Below are 17,215 nucleotides of genomic sequence, written 5' to 3'. Positions count from 1 at the left end.
AAATCAATGTAACTCATTAACTGAAGGGGCCCCAGGAGAGCCTGTGTGGCAGGTGGTACTAGGGTTCATTCACCCACCTGAGGAAGAAAAACGTCCTTATACACCTCATCTTTTGCATAGGGTCACTTTGGTAATTCCACGTCCAGAATTTTTTGATTATTCAGATGCAAATTATTGAAGGGAAGATGTTTTCAATGGGATAGGGATTAAGTACTTTCATTGCGGTTTTGATCTGTTGGGCCATTTCCTGGGTCCTTGTATTTTAAACTCTGGCCCAAGACTCATGGATCCTCTTTTGAGGATCTATGGTCTGCTAGGACCGCCATGACAAAACACCACAGACTTGGGGGCGTAAGCCAGAGACATTTATTTTCTCTCAGTTCTGGAGGCTCGAAGTCCAAGATCAAGGTGTCAGCAGGTTTGGATTCTCCTGAAGCCTCTCTCTTTGGCTTGCATATGGACCTTCTCACTGTGTCTCACGTGGCCTTTCCTCTGTGTGCACACATCCCTGTATCTTTACCTCTTCTTATCTGAAAACCAGTACTATTGAAGTAGGCCCCCAGCCTCCAGGACTTCATGGTATTAGAGTTCTCCAGAGAAATAAGCCATAGGATATAAAAGGAGACGTCTATAGAATTGGTTCATGTGGTTATGGAGGCCAGGAAGTCCTATAGTTTGCTGTCTGTCAGATGGAGAACCAGGAAAGCCAGTGGTATAAAACAGTTCAAGTCCAAAACCTGAGAAACAAGGGGTTGATGATTTCAGTCCCAGGCTGAGTCCAAAATCCCAAGAGCCAGGACTGTCAATGTCCGAGGTCTGGAGATGGGTGCCTCAGTTCTTGTAGAGTGTAAATTCAACCTCCACTGCCATTTTGTTCTCTCTAGGCCTCTCAGTGGCTTGGATGATGCTCACCCACACGGGAGAGGGCCATCTACTTGATACAGTTCACCAATTCAAATGCTAACTTCTTCCAGAAACACTCTCAAACATATCCAGAAATAATGTTTTACCAACTATCTGGGCATCCTTTGGCCTAGGAAAGTTGACATAACATCACATTCATTGAATGCTAATTATCTCCTCCAAGGGCCTGTCTCCAAACACAGTCACATTGAAGATTAAAGCCTCAACATATGAATTTGGAGGAGCACAATGCAGGCCATCACAGAGGATATACCAGACACATTAACAGAACCAAAAATTGAAACTCTGTAGAATGGTGGAGAAGTTTAAGCAATTGCTCTATGTTAACTTGACCCATAACACCATCAGAGCACAAGTACCATGAGTTAAACCATACTCCTGAAATAAATCAACTGTATATAGAATAAAAGCACTGAATTTATGGGAAGGGATTGGTCCTATTGCTAATTTCTATCTTTTAATATAATTAAAAGGGGGTTCTACTCAACCAGAACCCTTGGACATTCATTTCATATCCAAATGATAAAGGATGTCAAAATATGTATCTTGGAAACCAACTGTATTTAGCTTCTGATAGGGAAAAATTTTGTGGACATAGCATTTAATAAACAAGAGAAGAGGGCTTTTCATTCAATATCCTTATGATACGAAAAGTGGCTATTAAACTTAATAGCCATTACTATTTCAATAAACAATGAACACAACCCAGAAAGCACTTTATCCAAAATGTATAAAATCTATGCAAATCATCAACTGTGACTAGCCAATGGGAAACTTGGGCTTCCAGCACTAATTTGCTATTGGCCCCCAGTACTTACTCTTCCCCTTCATCAAGATGCATGGCTCTACAATTCTCTGAGCCCTGATAGATATCTGTTGTGCATAGGACAGCATAGCCAAGGGGCAACTTATAACACAGATCATTTAAAGGAGGGATAAGATCCTGGAAATGGCCCTAGATTATATTAAATAGCATCTTAAAACAGATATAACCAAAGCCTACAGATAGCTTTTTCTGAACTTCAGACTACCCAACCTTTTCTGGCAGCTCATGACATTTCTATCAGCTGCCCACACCTGACATCATCTAAGTGAAAATGTGCTGGGGCTCTCTTAGCCTAACCAATACTGTTAGCTTAAATTTCCCATGTGTCTTCATATTCTTTATTATTTTCTTCTTGTTTCTAGCATTGGGTTATTTCTTCTGAGCCCCAAATCCATACTACTTTAGATGACTATATCTGTATCCAGTGTGTCTGACCTCCCATGAAAGTGTTCTATTTAACTTCACTATGCTGAAGAGTTATGGTGATGAAGACCTACTAATAATTATTAGCAAAGCAGGATGGTGGGGGGCGGGGCGCAGATAGAATTGCAGGGGATACACAAGAAGAAACAGCCCATAGGACAGACTTTCCTTTGTAGTAAAGAAATTTGTGTGTATATGGTGTCTGATTCAAGACATGTATGGCTGGTAATGGCATAAGAATTGGGAAAACATTTTTTACTAACACTTACTGTAAGGGGGAAAGAACCGTGGCTGTTTTTTCTGTCAGTGGCACCCAAACTCTGAAGAACTTCCACAGATAGGACCTACACTGTCCAAATTCTTCCCTGATTACTCTTCCCAAATTATGAACTAAAAAATAACATGGGAGTGGTAGCTACACTGTCCTGTTGCTGTTCTACAGTAAATCGTATTTTACTCCAGGAAGGAATATTTAAAGTGAAGAATACAAAACACTACATTCATATTAAATTCCCAAAGCAAACCCTCTACTTCCTTGGTTTAGAGTGACCGAGGTGGCCTTAATGTTTCCCCCAGCTTGACTAAACCTTAGACAGACTTATTCTTGACCCTAGACACTGACCTCCCTTTCCTTGGAGCATTTTGTCTAAAATAACTTGTAAATTCTTTTTCTGCCACTTTCAGATATATGACATCTTTTTTAAAGCTTCTTGCCAGTTTTATAGTCCAGGGATGTCTTTCTCAAGGACCCGGGAGCCATTGTTTCAAAACGTAATCATCAAAGGAGATAGCAGCCTTATCTCCCAGTCTCTGGGGGAGGGCAGGAGCCCCATATGATGGCCTAATCACAGAGAAAACATTTGCGGACTCAGTAAATAAGCCAATGTGCTCTACACATCGCACCCATCAACCTCCTGCTAACATCCTCCACCAGCTCATCCCAGCCCTTAAAAACCCTCCTGCCCTTTCTTTCAGTAAATCTGACTTCAGACTCCAGTTCCTCTCCCCTTTTGTAACAGCCTTGAATAAGGCCATCCTTGACTGCTTAACTTTGTTTACTGCAATTTTTGCTTTGACAAGAGTTTATCATTCCAATAACTCTGCTCTTCATGGAGAAGCGGGAAAGCTCCTTTCCTCTTGGTTTCAACGAGGTACTTACTTCACAGTTAACAAAGGATCCCTAATTTCTTCATGGTAAAGTGCCTACGAGACATGGACTGTTAATTGCAGGCAAGCTGTTTGAGAAGTCCATGTACATGTGTTAATAAGGAGCTCTAAAGATATTCATTGTTATCATCATTTATTCAACAAACATTTACTGAGCGTTGACCAGCAACTGTGCTTTGGTCCTGGGTACACACTGGGAAGCACGCAGACCCGGTCTCAGCCTGTAAGACACTTCAGTCCAGCATCAGTGTTACAAGGAAAGCATTCGTGGCTTTTTGTTTTGTTTTGTTTTGTTTTGGTTTTTTCTCTTTTGCCTTTCTCTTTGCTCTGACCTTTGCAGACACCCTTCTGTCTGGGGGGAGAAAGAGGATTATAGAAGGCATGCAAAGAGACAGACCAATGCAAATCATCACCTTCATGCATTCAAAGTGACGTTCTAACATAATATTGATTTCTTATTTGATGCATTTGTTTTAAAAAGAAAATTAAAATAATGAAGAATAACTTTATTTTTCAAAAAAAAAAGTGATGTTTTTGTAGCAAGAGATGGCCCTTCAGCCTGGGGCTGTTGTCTTGAGAAAAGGTGTCCAGCTTTCTTATTTCCCCAGTAGCATATCAAGAGCCAGGCTTAGAGGACTAAGCCACGGGGTCTTTATACTGGAGGCCTGGACAGGACCTGCCCTGTTTGGGCCCTGGGTGAACTGTGGTGAGGAGAAGGGAGCCCAGAGGCATGAGGCAAGACAAGTGCCTTATTCCACTCTGGCTGCTATAAAAAACAATGCCATAGATTGGGTGGCTTAGACAACAAACTTCTTTCTTTTAAGCTCAGGAGGCTCAGAGGTCTGAGATCAGGGAGGCAGCATCGTCGGGTTCTGGTAAGAACTCTCTTCCTGCTGTGTAGACATCTCTCTTCTTGGTGTGTCCTCACATAGCAGAGGGAGGCCAGGAGCTCTGGTCTCTTCCTCTTCTTACCAGAGCACTAAGCCAGGGGCGCCTGGGTGGCTCATTCGTTTAAGTGTGTGACTCTTGATCTCAACTCAGGTCTTTTTTTTTTTTTTTTTTTAATTTACCTCCAAGTTAGTTAGCATATAGTGCAATAAAGATTTCAGGAGTAGAATCCAATGATTCATCCCTTACATATAAAACCCAGTGTTCATCCCAACAAGTGCCCTGCTTAATGCTTCTTACCCATTTGGCCCATCCCTCCACCCACAACCCCTCCAGCAACCCTCAGATTGTTCTCTATATTTAAGAGTCTCTTATGTTTTGTCCCCCTCCATGTTTTTATATTATTTTTGCTTCCCTTCCCTTATGTTTATCTGTTTTGGATCTGAATTCCACATATGAGTAAAGTCATATGATATTTGTCTTTCTCTGACTAATTTTGCTTAGCATAATACCCTCTAGTTCCATCTGATAGGGAAAAATCTGTTATAAGATGGCCAACAGGACCGATAGGGAAATTCCAGTCGCCGACCCAAGACTTCCCTTCCGGGTTCTTCTTCCTACCCCACTTGCCGCACGTTCCAAATTCCTACTAATGCAGAATGTGGAAGTAACAGACTATAAATTGTTTCCTCTGCTTATGCTCAGGACTCAGACCTCTGGATAGTGATCTCCTCTGAGCCCGCCAATGTGGTGAAATAAATCTCCTGCCTTCCAAGATCTCCGAGTGCTGCTTGGTTCTTCCGCTGGGTGATCCAGACCAGGTTCCGTAACACATCCATGTAGTTGCAAATGGCAAGATTTCATTCTTTTTGATTGCTGAGTAATACTCCATTATATATATACCACATCTTCTTTATCCATTTATTTGTTGATGGACATTTGGGGATCTCAGCTCAGGTCTTGGTCTCAGGGTCATGAGTTCAAGCCCCACATTGGGCTCCATGCTGGGTATAAAACCTACCTAAAAACAAAACAAAACAAAGCACTAATCCCATTTGGGGGGCTATACTTTCATGACTTCATCTAAACCTAACCACTTCTCAAAGGTCCCAAAACCATCACACTGGGGGTTAAGTTTTCAACATATGAATGGGGGCTGGTGGGAGACAGAAACATGCAGTCTGTAACTACAAGCCAACAGGTAAACTATTTTTCAAGTGAGGACATCCAGGACAGAGTTGTGGCCAGACTACATGTGGCTACGAAGGAACCAGCTTACAGGCTGCCCCCCGTCTCAGTTCAGGGCCTGGACACATCCTGCAAAATCTGACAGCACACAAAAGCACGGTCATTCCAAAGGATGCCTTGAAGAGCAGTCATCCTGGGCCGCCTGGATTCCTGGCTTGGAGCCAGGTAGGGAATGAGGCTCAGAGGTCTGCAGGTAGCAACAGTCAGCAAGGGAGAGCTAGCTGATGTGTCCCAGAGGTACTGCCCGGGACAGGCTGCAAGTTCACCAGCTACAGACAGAAGAACCAGCACAGGGAGGAGAGAACTATAAACACAAAACCCCCCACTTCCACCCAAAGCCATTTTAGGAAGGGAAACAAGGGAGACTCCCGGACCATGTTGCTCTTTAGGCAATTGCCTAAAGAAGCTTTTTAAATTCAGTTGAGGCTTTTTAAATTAAATTGGATGAGATAAAATTTAAACTGGAGGGGACTGAAAGCGAGATCTTACCCAGTAACCTGTGGGGTGGGCTGGGGGGAAATTGGATCACACAGCCACAATGAAAGCTTTACATTTTCTCTGCAGTATCAGTTAAATTGATGACCCTGCACAATAGGCAGCCTTGGTCACTTGCAGAGATACATTTCATCCTCATGACAGCTGGCACTCTGCTTGTCCTCATTTACAGATGAAGAGGAGGGGGCACAGGATGGATGACAAAAACTTTCCATGGTCCCAGAACTGGTAAGTGGTGTATCAGGACCCAAATTCAGGTGAGGCTCAGTCTAGAACCCACACTTGTAGCTCGTACCCTATACACCCCTAATCAGAAGACAGTTAAGCAGGAGGCCTGGGTAATCAGGATGCCCATTCAAGCAAAAAGAAGGTACCATATAAAGCTTTCATATCAAAACATCAAGCAAAAATGCCCTAGCAGCAAGCAAAGCTCCATGACTCCTAAGGGTCTTATACCCAGTGACACAATCTGCCCCCAAAACTAAAAAACAAAACAAAAAAAAAAAAGAAAAGAAAAGAAAAAGCATAGCAGCAGCAGCAATAATTAAAGATGAGATGAGAGCAATGAAGAGAAATGGAAGTTGGAAGAGATTCCCCGTGACAGCTTTATTTTTTAGGGAAAGAAAGACAAGAGACTGATTTTTCTTCCCACGACTCTGGATCAAACTGAGGTTTGATTAAAGAAATGACCTTGAACCAGAGCAGAGAATAATAAAAGATAATTTCCAGTAAGTATGCTAGCTCAAATTAATGACTTACTCTTTATTTTTAAACTGAATTCAGTAGAGATTTACATGCATTAGGTTACGATGATTAACATTTGAAATTTGACCTTGAAATAATCTTTACATTGTAAATTCTTAATGATCAAAACAATGTTCTCAGTGATTAAAACATATTAGTGATTAATTATTAAAGGAGAATAATTGCAAATACACATTCCTAAAATCTCAAGGCTTTTAAACCATTTGTACAAATGACTGGACATTTTTTAAATTTGCTAAGAAAAAAAAACCCTCCATCTGATTCGCATTGTCTTTTTTCTTTCTTTTTTTTCTTTTCTTTTCTTTTTTTTTTTGATTCACATTCTGAATCCAACAACAAGAGAAAAGGTACTTCTTGCAAACTAGAAATGCACACAACTGTGATCGCATCAAAGCCAAAGAGAGTAAAGAAAATTGTTCTGTATAAATCTGTAACATTAAGAAATAATCCCAAGAACTTCCTAAGGAAGGTTAATAAAAGACCAGTAGTTTTGATCATCATTTATCTTTTAAAAAACACTTTGAGGGGCACCTGGGTGGCTCAATCAGTTGAGTGTCTGACTTCGGCTCAGGTCACGATCTCACGGTTCATGGGTTCAAGCCCCAAGTCAGGCTCTTTGCTGGCAGCTCAGAGCCTGGAGCCTGCTTCAGATTCTGTGTCTCTCTCTTTCTCTGCCCCTCCCCTGCTCGTGCTCTCTCTATCTCTCTCAAAAATAAATTTCAAAAAACATTTTAAAATTCTTAAAAAATACTTTGTACTCAGTTTAATAACATACAGTCATGATCTTAATGCTATGTCTAATAACTATGACTGATGCCCAAGCTGATAACTGGACAAGTGAGCTACCTAGCAAACTAGATTTGCCCAGGGGCACCTGGGTGGCTCTGTTGGTTAAGCATCTGAATTTGGCTGAATTTGGCTCTCACGGGTTCATGAGTTCTTGTCCCATATCAGGCTCTCTGCTCTCAGCATAGAACCCACTTCGGATCCTCTGTCCTCCTCTCTCCCTGCCCCTCTCCCCACCTTGCTCACTCTCTGTCTCTCTCAAAATAAATAAATAAACTGAAAAAAAAAAAAAAAGCTAGATTTGCCTGAACAGTTTTTCCTGAGTAAGAAGGTTTCAAGAAATAACTGTATCTCACACCATAGGGAAATAATACTCAACCAGATTTTGGCCCCATGTATTTTAAGCCATCTTTCCTGATGCCATGGCTCTTCTTAACTAGGATGCTCTTAGGGTGCCTGAGTGGCTCAGTTGCTTAAGTGTCCGACTTCAGCTTAGGTCACGATCTCATGGTTCATGAGTTCAAGCCCCACGTAGGCCTCTGGGCTGACAGCTCAGAGCCTGGACCCCCCTTCAGATTCTGTCTCCCTCTGTTTGACCCTCCACTGCTTGCACTCTGTCTCTTGCATTGTCTCAAAAATAAATAAACATTAAAAAAAAATTTTTTTAAACATTAGGATGCTCTTGTGTGGAGATTTCCTCTTGACAAAAGGAGCCCCAGAGTGGGTACAAGCCAGGGCTGACTATGGCTGTCCCAGGGCCAGGATGAGGGCCTCTCAGGAACCCCTGCCTCCCAACAGCCGACCACACCTGGCCAACTCTTTGGGGGAAGATCCAAAAGCATTCCCTACACTCTCCCCAAATCTGTCCCTTGGCTTTGGGGTCCCATAAGTAGTGACGACCTTTAATAGAAAAAGAAAAAGGAAGAAAGGGAAATTTTCTGGGGCATTGACCTACATAATTTTCTCAGTGGTCAAACATTACTTTTCACAATCTATTCTATGTTGATCATTTACCTATTTTTTCCAACATAAAGGAGTGATATTTGAAATGTTACCTATAGTAACTTTCTATTGCTATGTAAAAAATTACCACAAACTTAGTGGCTTAAAGTAACACAATTTTATTATTTCACAGTTTCTGTAGGCTAGGACTGGCACATTTTAACTGGGTCCTTTGCTCTGGGTTTAGACTAAATGTTTGTGCCCCCCCCCCCCCCACAAATTCAGATGCTGAAGCCCTAATCATTTATGTTCCAGGAACTTTGGGAAGTAATTAGCCTTAGATGAAGTCATGAGGGTGAGCCCCATGATGAGAAGAGTGTCTTATGAGAAAATGAAGAGACCAGATCACTCGATCTCCACTATGTGAGCACACAGCAAGAACACAGCCATCTGCAGAGCAGGAAGAGGGCCCTCACCAGACGCAGAATCTGCCAGCATGCTGACCTTGGACTTCCAAGATCTCAGACAGTGAAAAATACATGTCCGTTGCTTAAGCTGCTCAGTCTATGGTATTTTTGTTATAGCAGCCAGAGCAGACTAAGACAGTCTCACAAGGCTGAAATCAACTTGGAAGCCAGGTACATCTTCACTTGCGGGCTCAGTGAGGGAAAGAACCGCTTCCAAGCAGCTTCAAGTTATGGGCAGAACTTGTTTCCTTGGGTCTATGTGACTGAGGTCACCATTTTCTTGTTAGCTGTCAGCTGGGGACCACTCTCAGCTACTAGAGGGTGCTCTCAAGCCCTTGCCACACGGCCCTCCCCAGAGGCCCCCTCACACTTCATATCAATCTCTTCAGAAGGCACTCAGTCACTTTTAAGGGCTCATCTGATTAGGTCAGGCCCACTTGCAAAATCAACTGATTTGGAACCTTAATTATATCTGAGAAACTTCTTCATTTATGTCACATAACATAACCTAATCATTGTGCTCGCAGTACCATCCACACTTGAGGAAGGAGAATTGCATAGGGTGTATATACCAGGAGTCCGAAATGGGGGGCCATCTCAGAATTCTATTGGCCTGGTTTCTCCGGGGAACACTGACTAACATACACAGTTATTCTGTGAGTTATATTTCAGGCTCCACTGGAGGTCTCTCCAAACCCAACGGGCCCTTTATTTTACACACTTTCATGCAAGAGGCAAAAATGGTAACCCCTGAAGGATTTTTTAATGTTCCTGACAGCCTAAAGGATCCCAGCAAAGTTTTATTCCATGTAACCTTGAGTCTGTACTTGGTTTGCTTTCCACAGAATCCAATGACTCTCTGGTCCCTTTGATGCTTTTTTTCTGCAGGTGCAATTTGTGTTCTCTTAGCCTGATGATATAGGAAGTGGGAGACAATAAAGAAAACAGGGAGTGCTCTTGTTGAAGGGGGTACCATAATCAGTATCAGATATTGTCAGCTGCATATAATTGAAAACCTAACAAAAAGGAGCTTAAAAAAAAATAAAGATAGTGTTACTTCACATAACAGAGATGTAGGTGGGGTGAGAGGGAGAGAAAGAGAGAGAATAGAGAAGGGAAAGAAGAAAGAGAAGAGAGAGACTCCAGGGTTGATTCAGTTGCTCATCAAGCACGTGCCCTCTTTCTTTCCTTCTTCTACTCCTTCTTTCCTACTTTCTACTTTCTACTGACATCCTGGGGGTATTGCCTTGGGATGACTGCCTTCCTAGTCGCAAAGAGGCTGCCATAGCCCCAGGCATCACACAGAGATGACATCAACAACATCTAGAAGCACAAAGGTACTATTCCTTCTCAGTTGCCTCTTTTTACATTACAAAAGAGAGCATGAGGAGACCTACATTATGCTACAAAATACAATGAAAAACACCAATACTTCACAAACTCTTCCAAAGAAAAGAGGAGGAAACACTTCCAAACTTTTTTCATGGGGTGAGATTACCTAATCACCCTAATACCAAGACAAAGATATTATAAGAAAACTTAGACCAATATCCTCTATGAAGATAGACAGAAAAATCATCAACAACATATTAAGAAACCCAATCCAGCAACATTTAAAAAGGATTATGACCAAATGGGATTTATCCCAAGAATGCAAAGCTGGTTGATATGAAAATCACTTTATAAGGGGAAAACAGCCTTAGACAATTGGTAAACAAATAGATATGGCTGTGTTACAATAACACTTTATTTACACACTTCTGGGTATACACCCAAAGAAATTGAAAGCTGCAACTCAAACAGATATTTGTACATCCATGTTCAGAGCAGCATTATTCACAATAGGCAAGAGACAGAAACATCCCACATGTCCATCAACTGATGAATCGATAACAAAATATGTTATATACATACAGGGGAATATTACTCAGCCACAAAAAAGAAGGAAATCCTGTCACATGCTACAAACTGCATAAACCTTAAGGACATTATGCTAACTGTAATAAGCAAGTCACAAAAGGACAAATACTACATGAGCCCACCCCTAGGAGGTAGCTAAAGGAGTCAAGCTCTTAGAAACAAAAAGTAGAATTGTAGTTCCCAGGGGGAGAGGGGAGAAGGAAAAGGGGAGGTGTCATTCAATGGGTGTAGAGTTTCGGTTTCACAAGAGGAAAGAGTTCTACAGATCTGTTGTACGATGACGTGAATACTGAACTGCACATCTGAAAATGGTTAAGATGATTAAGTTTTATGTTATGTGTTTTTCTCACAATAAAAAAAAAAAAAAGCAGTGATGCAAGTTGAATAAGTTCTGGAGACCTAATGTACAATGCTGTGGCTATAGTTAACAATATTATATTGTGCATCCAAAATTTGCTAAGAGGGCAGGTCTTAAGTGTCCTCGCCACAAAGGGAAAAAAAGACATGGTAAATATGTGAGGTGATGGATATGTTAATTAGCTCAATTGTGGTGATTATTTCATAACGCACAGATGTGACAAAGCATCCAGTTGTACACCTTAAACATATGCAACGCTTAAGTCTCAGTTAAACCTCAACAAAGAAGAGAAGGAGCAATGAAATGCCGATTCACACCACATCACGGATGAACCTCAGAAACATGACGCCAAGTTAAATAAACCAGACACAAAAGGACACACAGTGTATGACTGCACTGCTATGAAATATCTCAAATAGGCAAATTATAGAGACAAAAGGTACATTAGACACTACCAGGGGCAGGGGTGGGAGGGGAGTTACTGTTTCACGGATACAGAGCTTCCGTTTGGGGTGATGAAGTTTTGGAAACAGGCCGTGGTGATGGTTGCACAGCACTATACTCAATGCCACTAAATTGTACACTTAAAAATGGTTACAAGGACACGTGGGTGGCCCAGTGGGTTCAGCATCCAATTCTCGGTCTCAGCTCAGGTCATGATCTCACGGTTGGTGGGTTCGAGCTCCACATTGGGTTCTGTGCTGACACCACAGAGCCTGCTTGGCATTCTCTGTCTCCCTCTCTCTCTGCCCCTCAACCCCGCCTCTTAAATAAATAAATACACATTAAAAAAATGATTAACTGGGGCGCCTGGGTGGCTCAGTCGGTTAAGCGTCTGACTTCAGCTCAGGTCATGAACCACAATTTTTTTAAGTTTGTATTTAGAAAAAAACAAACTTCAGTTCCAAAAATAGGGACTGGCAGTTCGCTGGCCCCTGATCTAGAGTCTCTATAACACTGAGGGGACTATCGGTATATCTTTTTGCTCCAGAACTACCCCAGTGTAGGAGATATAAGGTGATACGTACTTGCCATGAACTCTGACGTCCTGTGTCCTTTCCTTACGAGGACGCACGTATACACGTCTGGAACGTGGAGGAAGGTGTCCTTCTATTAGGTTATGTGGCTTTAAAAAGCCTCCACACCCTGTCGCGGAGGCTGTACTGTGTCCCTGGAAGAGAAAACACAGAGGGACTGTCTGGGCAGAGTGCTCAGACCAGCTGTTCAGGACACCCGGGCACGGCTCACCCCAGCACTGTCACGCACGCACTTGTGCTCACGACCTCAGTTGGATCTGCCGGTTCGAATTTGCTGGCTCGATGACACCCTGCTTGGGAAAGCATGTCGCTTACAAACGGGACCAAGTGAGGGGGGCATTGCGCGTTTGGCGGATGGCTGCCGCCGTCCTTAGGCGTATTTTCAACCAGAAGCAGAAACAGCCTGGTAGGAGCAGACATGAAACGCGAGGCCTGAAGTCATAATTCAACGTAGAACAACCTGCGGGCCGGCGCAGGTTTATTAGACGGCTAATAAAAATAAATCATGGATGTGTTTTTAAAATGACTCCCCATCGCTTCTCGGCCTTTTGGCTAAGATCAAGTGTAGTATCTGTTCTTATCAGTTTAAAATGACTCCCCATGTGTTGTGGTTATTTCTCAGGCATACTGTAAATTACCTGTAAAGTGCTACTTCCTACAGGGATTTGTTTTTCTCTCTCTCTCTCTCAAATACAAAGGGGTTATAAGGCTAAAGAATGCAGACATGCATCACGTCTGCAGAAATCATAAAAAAAGATCAAATGTAATATTTTCTTTCAACATGGATGACTGCTTTGAGATTTTCCATTCAAGCAGCCTTGAACACAGCGTCCAGCGTTTGCCAATTACTCCTGACAAATACCATTTGGGCCTGAGTGATGTTGTAAGTGAAATAAAACAGTGGGAGGGAAAGACCAGAACATGATAAAAGGCATTTTTTTTTTTTTTTTTGGTCTGCTGAGAACTTACTGTAAGTTATACATTCACGAGGGAAGGCCTTGCTTCCTGCCAGTGATAGACCCCATGTGATTTTGAGTTCTAAGGTGACTTTTGTTTGACAGTAAGAGGAAGGGAAGACAAAACTCAGTTTTCATGTCCCTTAAAAGGGAGTCGGCTCTGTTTTCCTCCTACACAAAGGAAAAACTGTATATAAACAAAAGAAGGGACACCAGGCGCTGTTCCTCATCATTCCACACAAATATAAGCTCATGGGTGAGAATAATGCCGTGAAATCAGCTGTCGGCACGTCGCCTGGCACCATCTGCGAGCTGCAGCATGTCAGGACCCATCGCAGGTAACCAAAGCCACGAGACAGGAAAGGCACAGCCGGGGTCCAGAGTGCGGTCGTCTGTCCCCCCCCACACACACACACCAGGAACCCCCGGATGGCCCACTTCCTCATTCTTTGAGATTCCAACCCAACTCAGCCCTACTCTTGATCACAGTGCTGCAGAGAATCGGGGAGCGGCCCACAGAAGTGACCGGAAAGAAGCTGCGTGGGGATGAAGCCCATGTGGCGTCAAGCGGACCAGAGCCGTGTGCAGCGCAGTCTGCCCTCTTGGGCAAGGAAGGGACTTCGCCTCGTGACCCACTGAGCTGGGCTTTCTTCATCCTTCAGACAGAGAATACGGCATGGCAAGGATAGAATCAGTCCATGCATGGCACCCATCTGGTCCCGCGCTGGCCCCTAGAAGCTAGGCAGACCCCGGAACTAGGTAAACCAGGTAAACACACGGCCAGGCTAAAAGTCCCCGGACTGTCCCGGTCAAGGCCCACCGGTGTTACCCGTGTTAATGCCTCTGCAGTGGCTTGGTGATTTCGTAACAACACTGCTGCATTAGTATCTACTTTTTCCCTGTGAATGTGAACCTCAGAAACGTGTGTCAGGGAGACTGGGGTTCCATGGCCAACTGCCCAGCAGCTCCCCAGCATGGGGGGCAGGTGAGAAACTGGCAGCCTCTGTCGGGCTACTCACCTGGCACTGCGGGGGCAACTGCGAACAACCATGCCCCACAGTAAAAGGGGCAAAACCATGATCATTGCTGCGATAAGCTGGCCTTATGAGTCCTTGTGAGTCCTGCCCGAAGAGTCCGCAGCCCCACCCCACTCTCTGTAGATGAGCCAGCTCCCAGGGCACCTCGCATCAAGGACCAGCATCCCCCATCTGTGCTAAACGGGTTGCTGATGGTCAGACTGGCCCAGGAGACTGGGAAGGCTCGACCAGACACAATCCCCAGGGCTAGCCATACTCCTGAGTTACCGCTTTCCTAACTTTTGCAGACACACGCATCCTGTTACAGTGCAGACTCTGATGTGGAAGGTCCAGGGTGGGGCCTGAGACTCTGCATTTCCTTCTTCTTTCTTTCTTTCTTTCTTTCAATAGAATTTGTTGTCAAGTTAACTAGCATACAGCATATACATTGTGCTCTTGGCTTCAGGAATAGATTCCCATGACTCATCGCTCACATACAACACCCAGTGCTCATCCCAACAAGTGCCCTCCTCAATGCCCACCACCCATTTTTCTCTCCCCCTCCACCCCTCCCCCATCAGCCCTCAGTTTGTTGAGACTCTGCATTTCTAACAAACCCCCAATACTGGTGGTCTGCGTATCAGCCTTTGAGGAGCAGGGTTCTAGGTGACCCCAATAAAAGATGCCGACAGCACTTAGCTTCCTGAGGGATGGTTTCTGGTGGCAGTGGCCTCCGCTATAGACCCCTGCCACTAGCAAAACATAAAAGAAAGAGGGTGGGCTCTAACAGTTGTCCACTGCCAGGACTCGGGCCTACTGGTACCAGAGACGCTGCCTTCTGAATAAAGAAACAGGAGATTTCATCTTTCACCCAATCTCTGCTGACGTTTGTGTCCACGTGAGCCATGATTCCCAACCTCGGCTGTGCTGCGGCTACCTGCTCTGAGTCTTGACCCACAACGGTCAGAAAGAGCTGGTTACCCCAACGTGAGTACTCTGGACCAAGATCTCTTTCCCAGACGGACAGCTGCCACCAGCAAGGCGACTCCAATCAGATAAAACGGTCATCTGCAGCTTTCTCTTGTCTCTCAATTAAGGGGAGAAAAAATCCAATATGGTAGTAAGGGGCCTTGTCCAGGCCTTGCCAGCACACTTTAGATGAAATGCCAAGGAGAAAACAAGCATCCAGTCAGGGCAAATCCAGAATGTGTATCAATAGTGAGAGGTGTAAAAGGAGAAGGGCAGTCAAAAGGAAAGAGGTGTGATAGGACCTCCCTGATCTGCAAGGTGAGTTAGTCTTGATCTAAGGACAGATGAATGCAGAAAGTCAGGCGGACCAAAGAAGTCATTTCAGGTGAGGCTGCCTGCGTGGCCACTCTGGGATGCTGTGCTAGGTCACTCAGTTCACAACGCCCGCGGTCTGATCCGGAAGCTGTCAGCCGCCTGTGGACAGGGAAGCCCAAGGACATGCTGGTGTTTCCACTCTACCTTGAAGCTCTGTCTTCAGATCAAACGCACGCCTCTAACAACAGATGGGCCAGCTCTCCCATCAGTCAGAAGAAACAGCTCCTCTCTAGCTCTCCACAAAATTAGCCCCATTTTCTAATTCCAGAAACATCTGGCAGAAGTGGAGTCACAGGAATACACCCTTTTCTTTGTGTGGGTGGTCAGTTTAAACTCCTTAAAAGCTCCCTGTCCTCTGTTCGCCTGTGTGTCAGTCAGGACCTGAGTCTACCTGCTATCGATGATGTTAGAGATGAAAACCTGCTATCTGCTGTGAGAAACTGTTTCTTTCTCAAAAGAAAGTGCTAAATATCAGCATTTATTTATGGCTTGTCTGAACGCAGGGACAGGGCAGTTTCTGCGTCTTATCAGACCTCTCCCCCATCCCAGCCCCTTCCTCTGAGCACAACACACCTGGCTAGGCCCCCTATCTGGCAGCTGTCACCTTGAACTAATGTTTATCTGCCTGTGTTTCTCACCCAAGGAGATCCAACACCCCACAGAGCATAGGAACCTCTGCATTTCATCCCAGTAGCAACACACAGAGTTGTTTTTGCCTTGTCTGGATCCTACTAACATCTGAAAGAAAGAAAAAAAAAAAGATACTCTGTTGCCTCAATTCGACAGAGCCTCCGTGACTGGGAGTCAGCATCCCCAGCCTGGCGGTCTTCTGGTGCCACCTAGTGTACGAAAATGGAAGTGTCTCAAGCTCAGAGCAAAGTCCCACAAAGATTCACAGATCCGGTGTGTATTTTTCAGGCTTCAGTCCAAACACTTGGGACTCTTACAGGTGTGACTTGTTTTTAAAAAGTGTTTCAAGAAAATAACTAAAATGCTCTGAACACCTGTTGTGATCTGGCCACTCACACTTAAGCACACTCACTGAACCAAATGTTAAAGCATTTGAGCTTTGGATGAATCTGTTCTCAATATGGATTGGCACCATTTAAAAGGTTATTTCAGCAGCATAAATGTGTGTAGTCATATAGCAATGGGCACTCTGTCTCCTGCCTCCCAAACTATTGTCATTGGAGGCATTAAAGTAATACCAGAGTATTCCAGTTAGGACAAGTTAAAGCAGCTTGTTCCTCCAGTGCAGAGGCTCAGAAAGGGAACTATGGCATATATTAGAGTCACCCGGGAGCGATATGTTGGCACATCTAAGACCAATTAAATCAGAGCCTCCAGGTGGGACCCGGGCTCAGCAGTTTTTAAAGCTCTGCCATGTGCAAGAGAGGTAATATCAGTCAGCAAGATGGAGAGCCAGGGGATCCCAATCTCATCTCGCCCACAGAAACAACAAAAACTGTAAATAAACAATTATAGACCAATGAAAATAACTCAGGGAAAGCTCTGGACTACAACAAAAAAGCAGCAAAACTCCTGCAGAGCTTAAAACCCAAGGGTGGTCACATAGAACAGCACAGGAAGCATTTTGCCCACATCTCCCCCTCCTCAGGTCAAGAGCAGCTTGGTGCACGGGGATCCACTCAG

The 17,215-nt window shown here is 44.1% G+C and overlaps 1 protein-coding gene and 1 pseudogene across 3 annotated transcripts in view; one reads left to right on the top strand and one right to left on the bottom strand.

The window, feature by feature from the left end:
• The window catches only part of SETD4 (SET domain containing 4), a 136,653-nt gene that overhangs the window by 78,727 nt on the left and 40,711 nt on the right, over window positions 1-17,215 (bottom strand). For 2 of the 3 annotated variants that reach the window (XM_042955255.1, XM_042955258.1), the window contains exon 12: window positions 12,238-12,380. In XM_042955255.1, coding sequence (XP_042811189.1) covers window positions 12,338-12,380 — 43 coding nt within the window. In that variant the 3' untranslated portion in view covers window positions 12,238-12,337. Of the gene's footprint in view, window positions 1-12,224; window positions 12,381-17,215 lie in introns of those variants that run through there. The other variant, XM_042955256.1, reaches the window with a different exon arrangement.
• On the top strand, window positions 12,779-12,995 carry LOC122199078 (annotated as a pseudogene).

Source organism: Panthera leo, chromosome C2 (assembly GCF_018350215.1).
Source record: "Panthera leo isolate Ple1 chromosome C2, P.leo_Ple1_pat1.1, whole genome shotgun sequence".
Lineage (NCBI taxonomy): Eukaryota > Metazoa > Chordata > Mammalia > Carnivora > Felidae > Panthera > Panthera leo.
The sequence above is the reverse complement of the archived record's forward strand: the minus strand, read 5'-3'. Positions and strand labels throughout refer to the sequence as shown.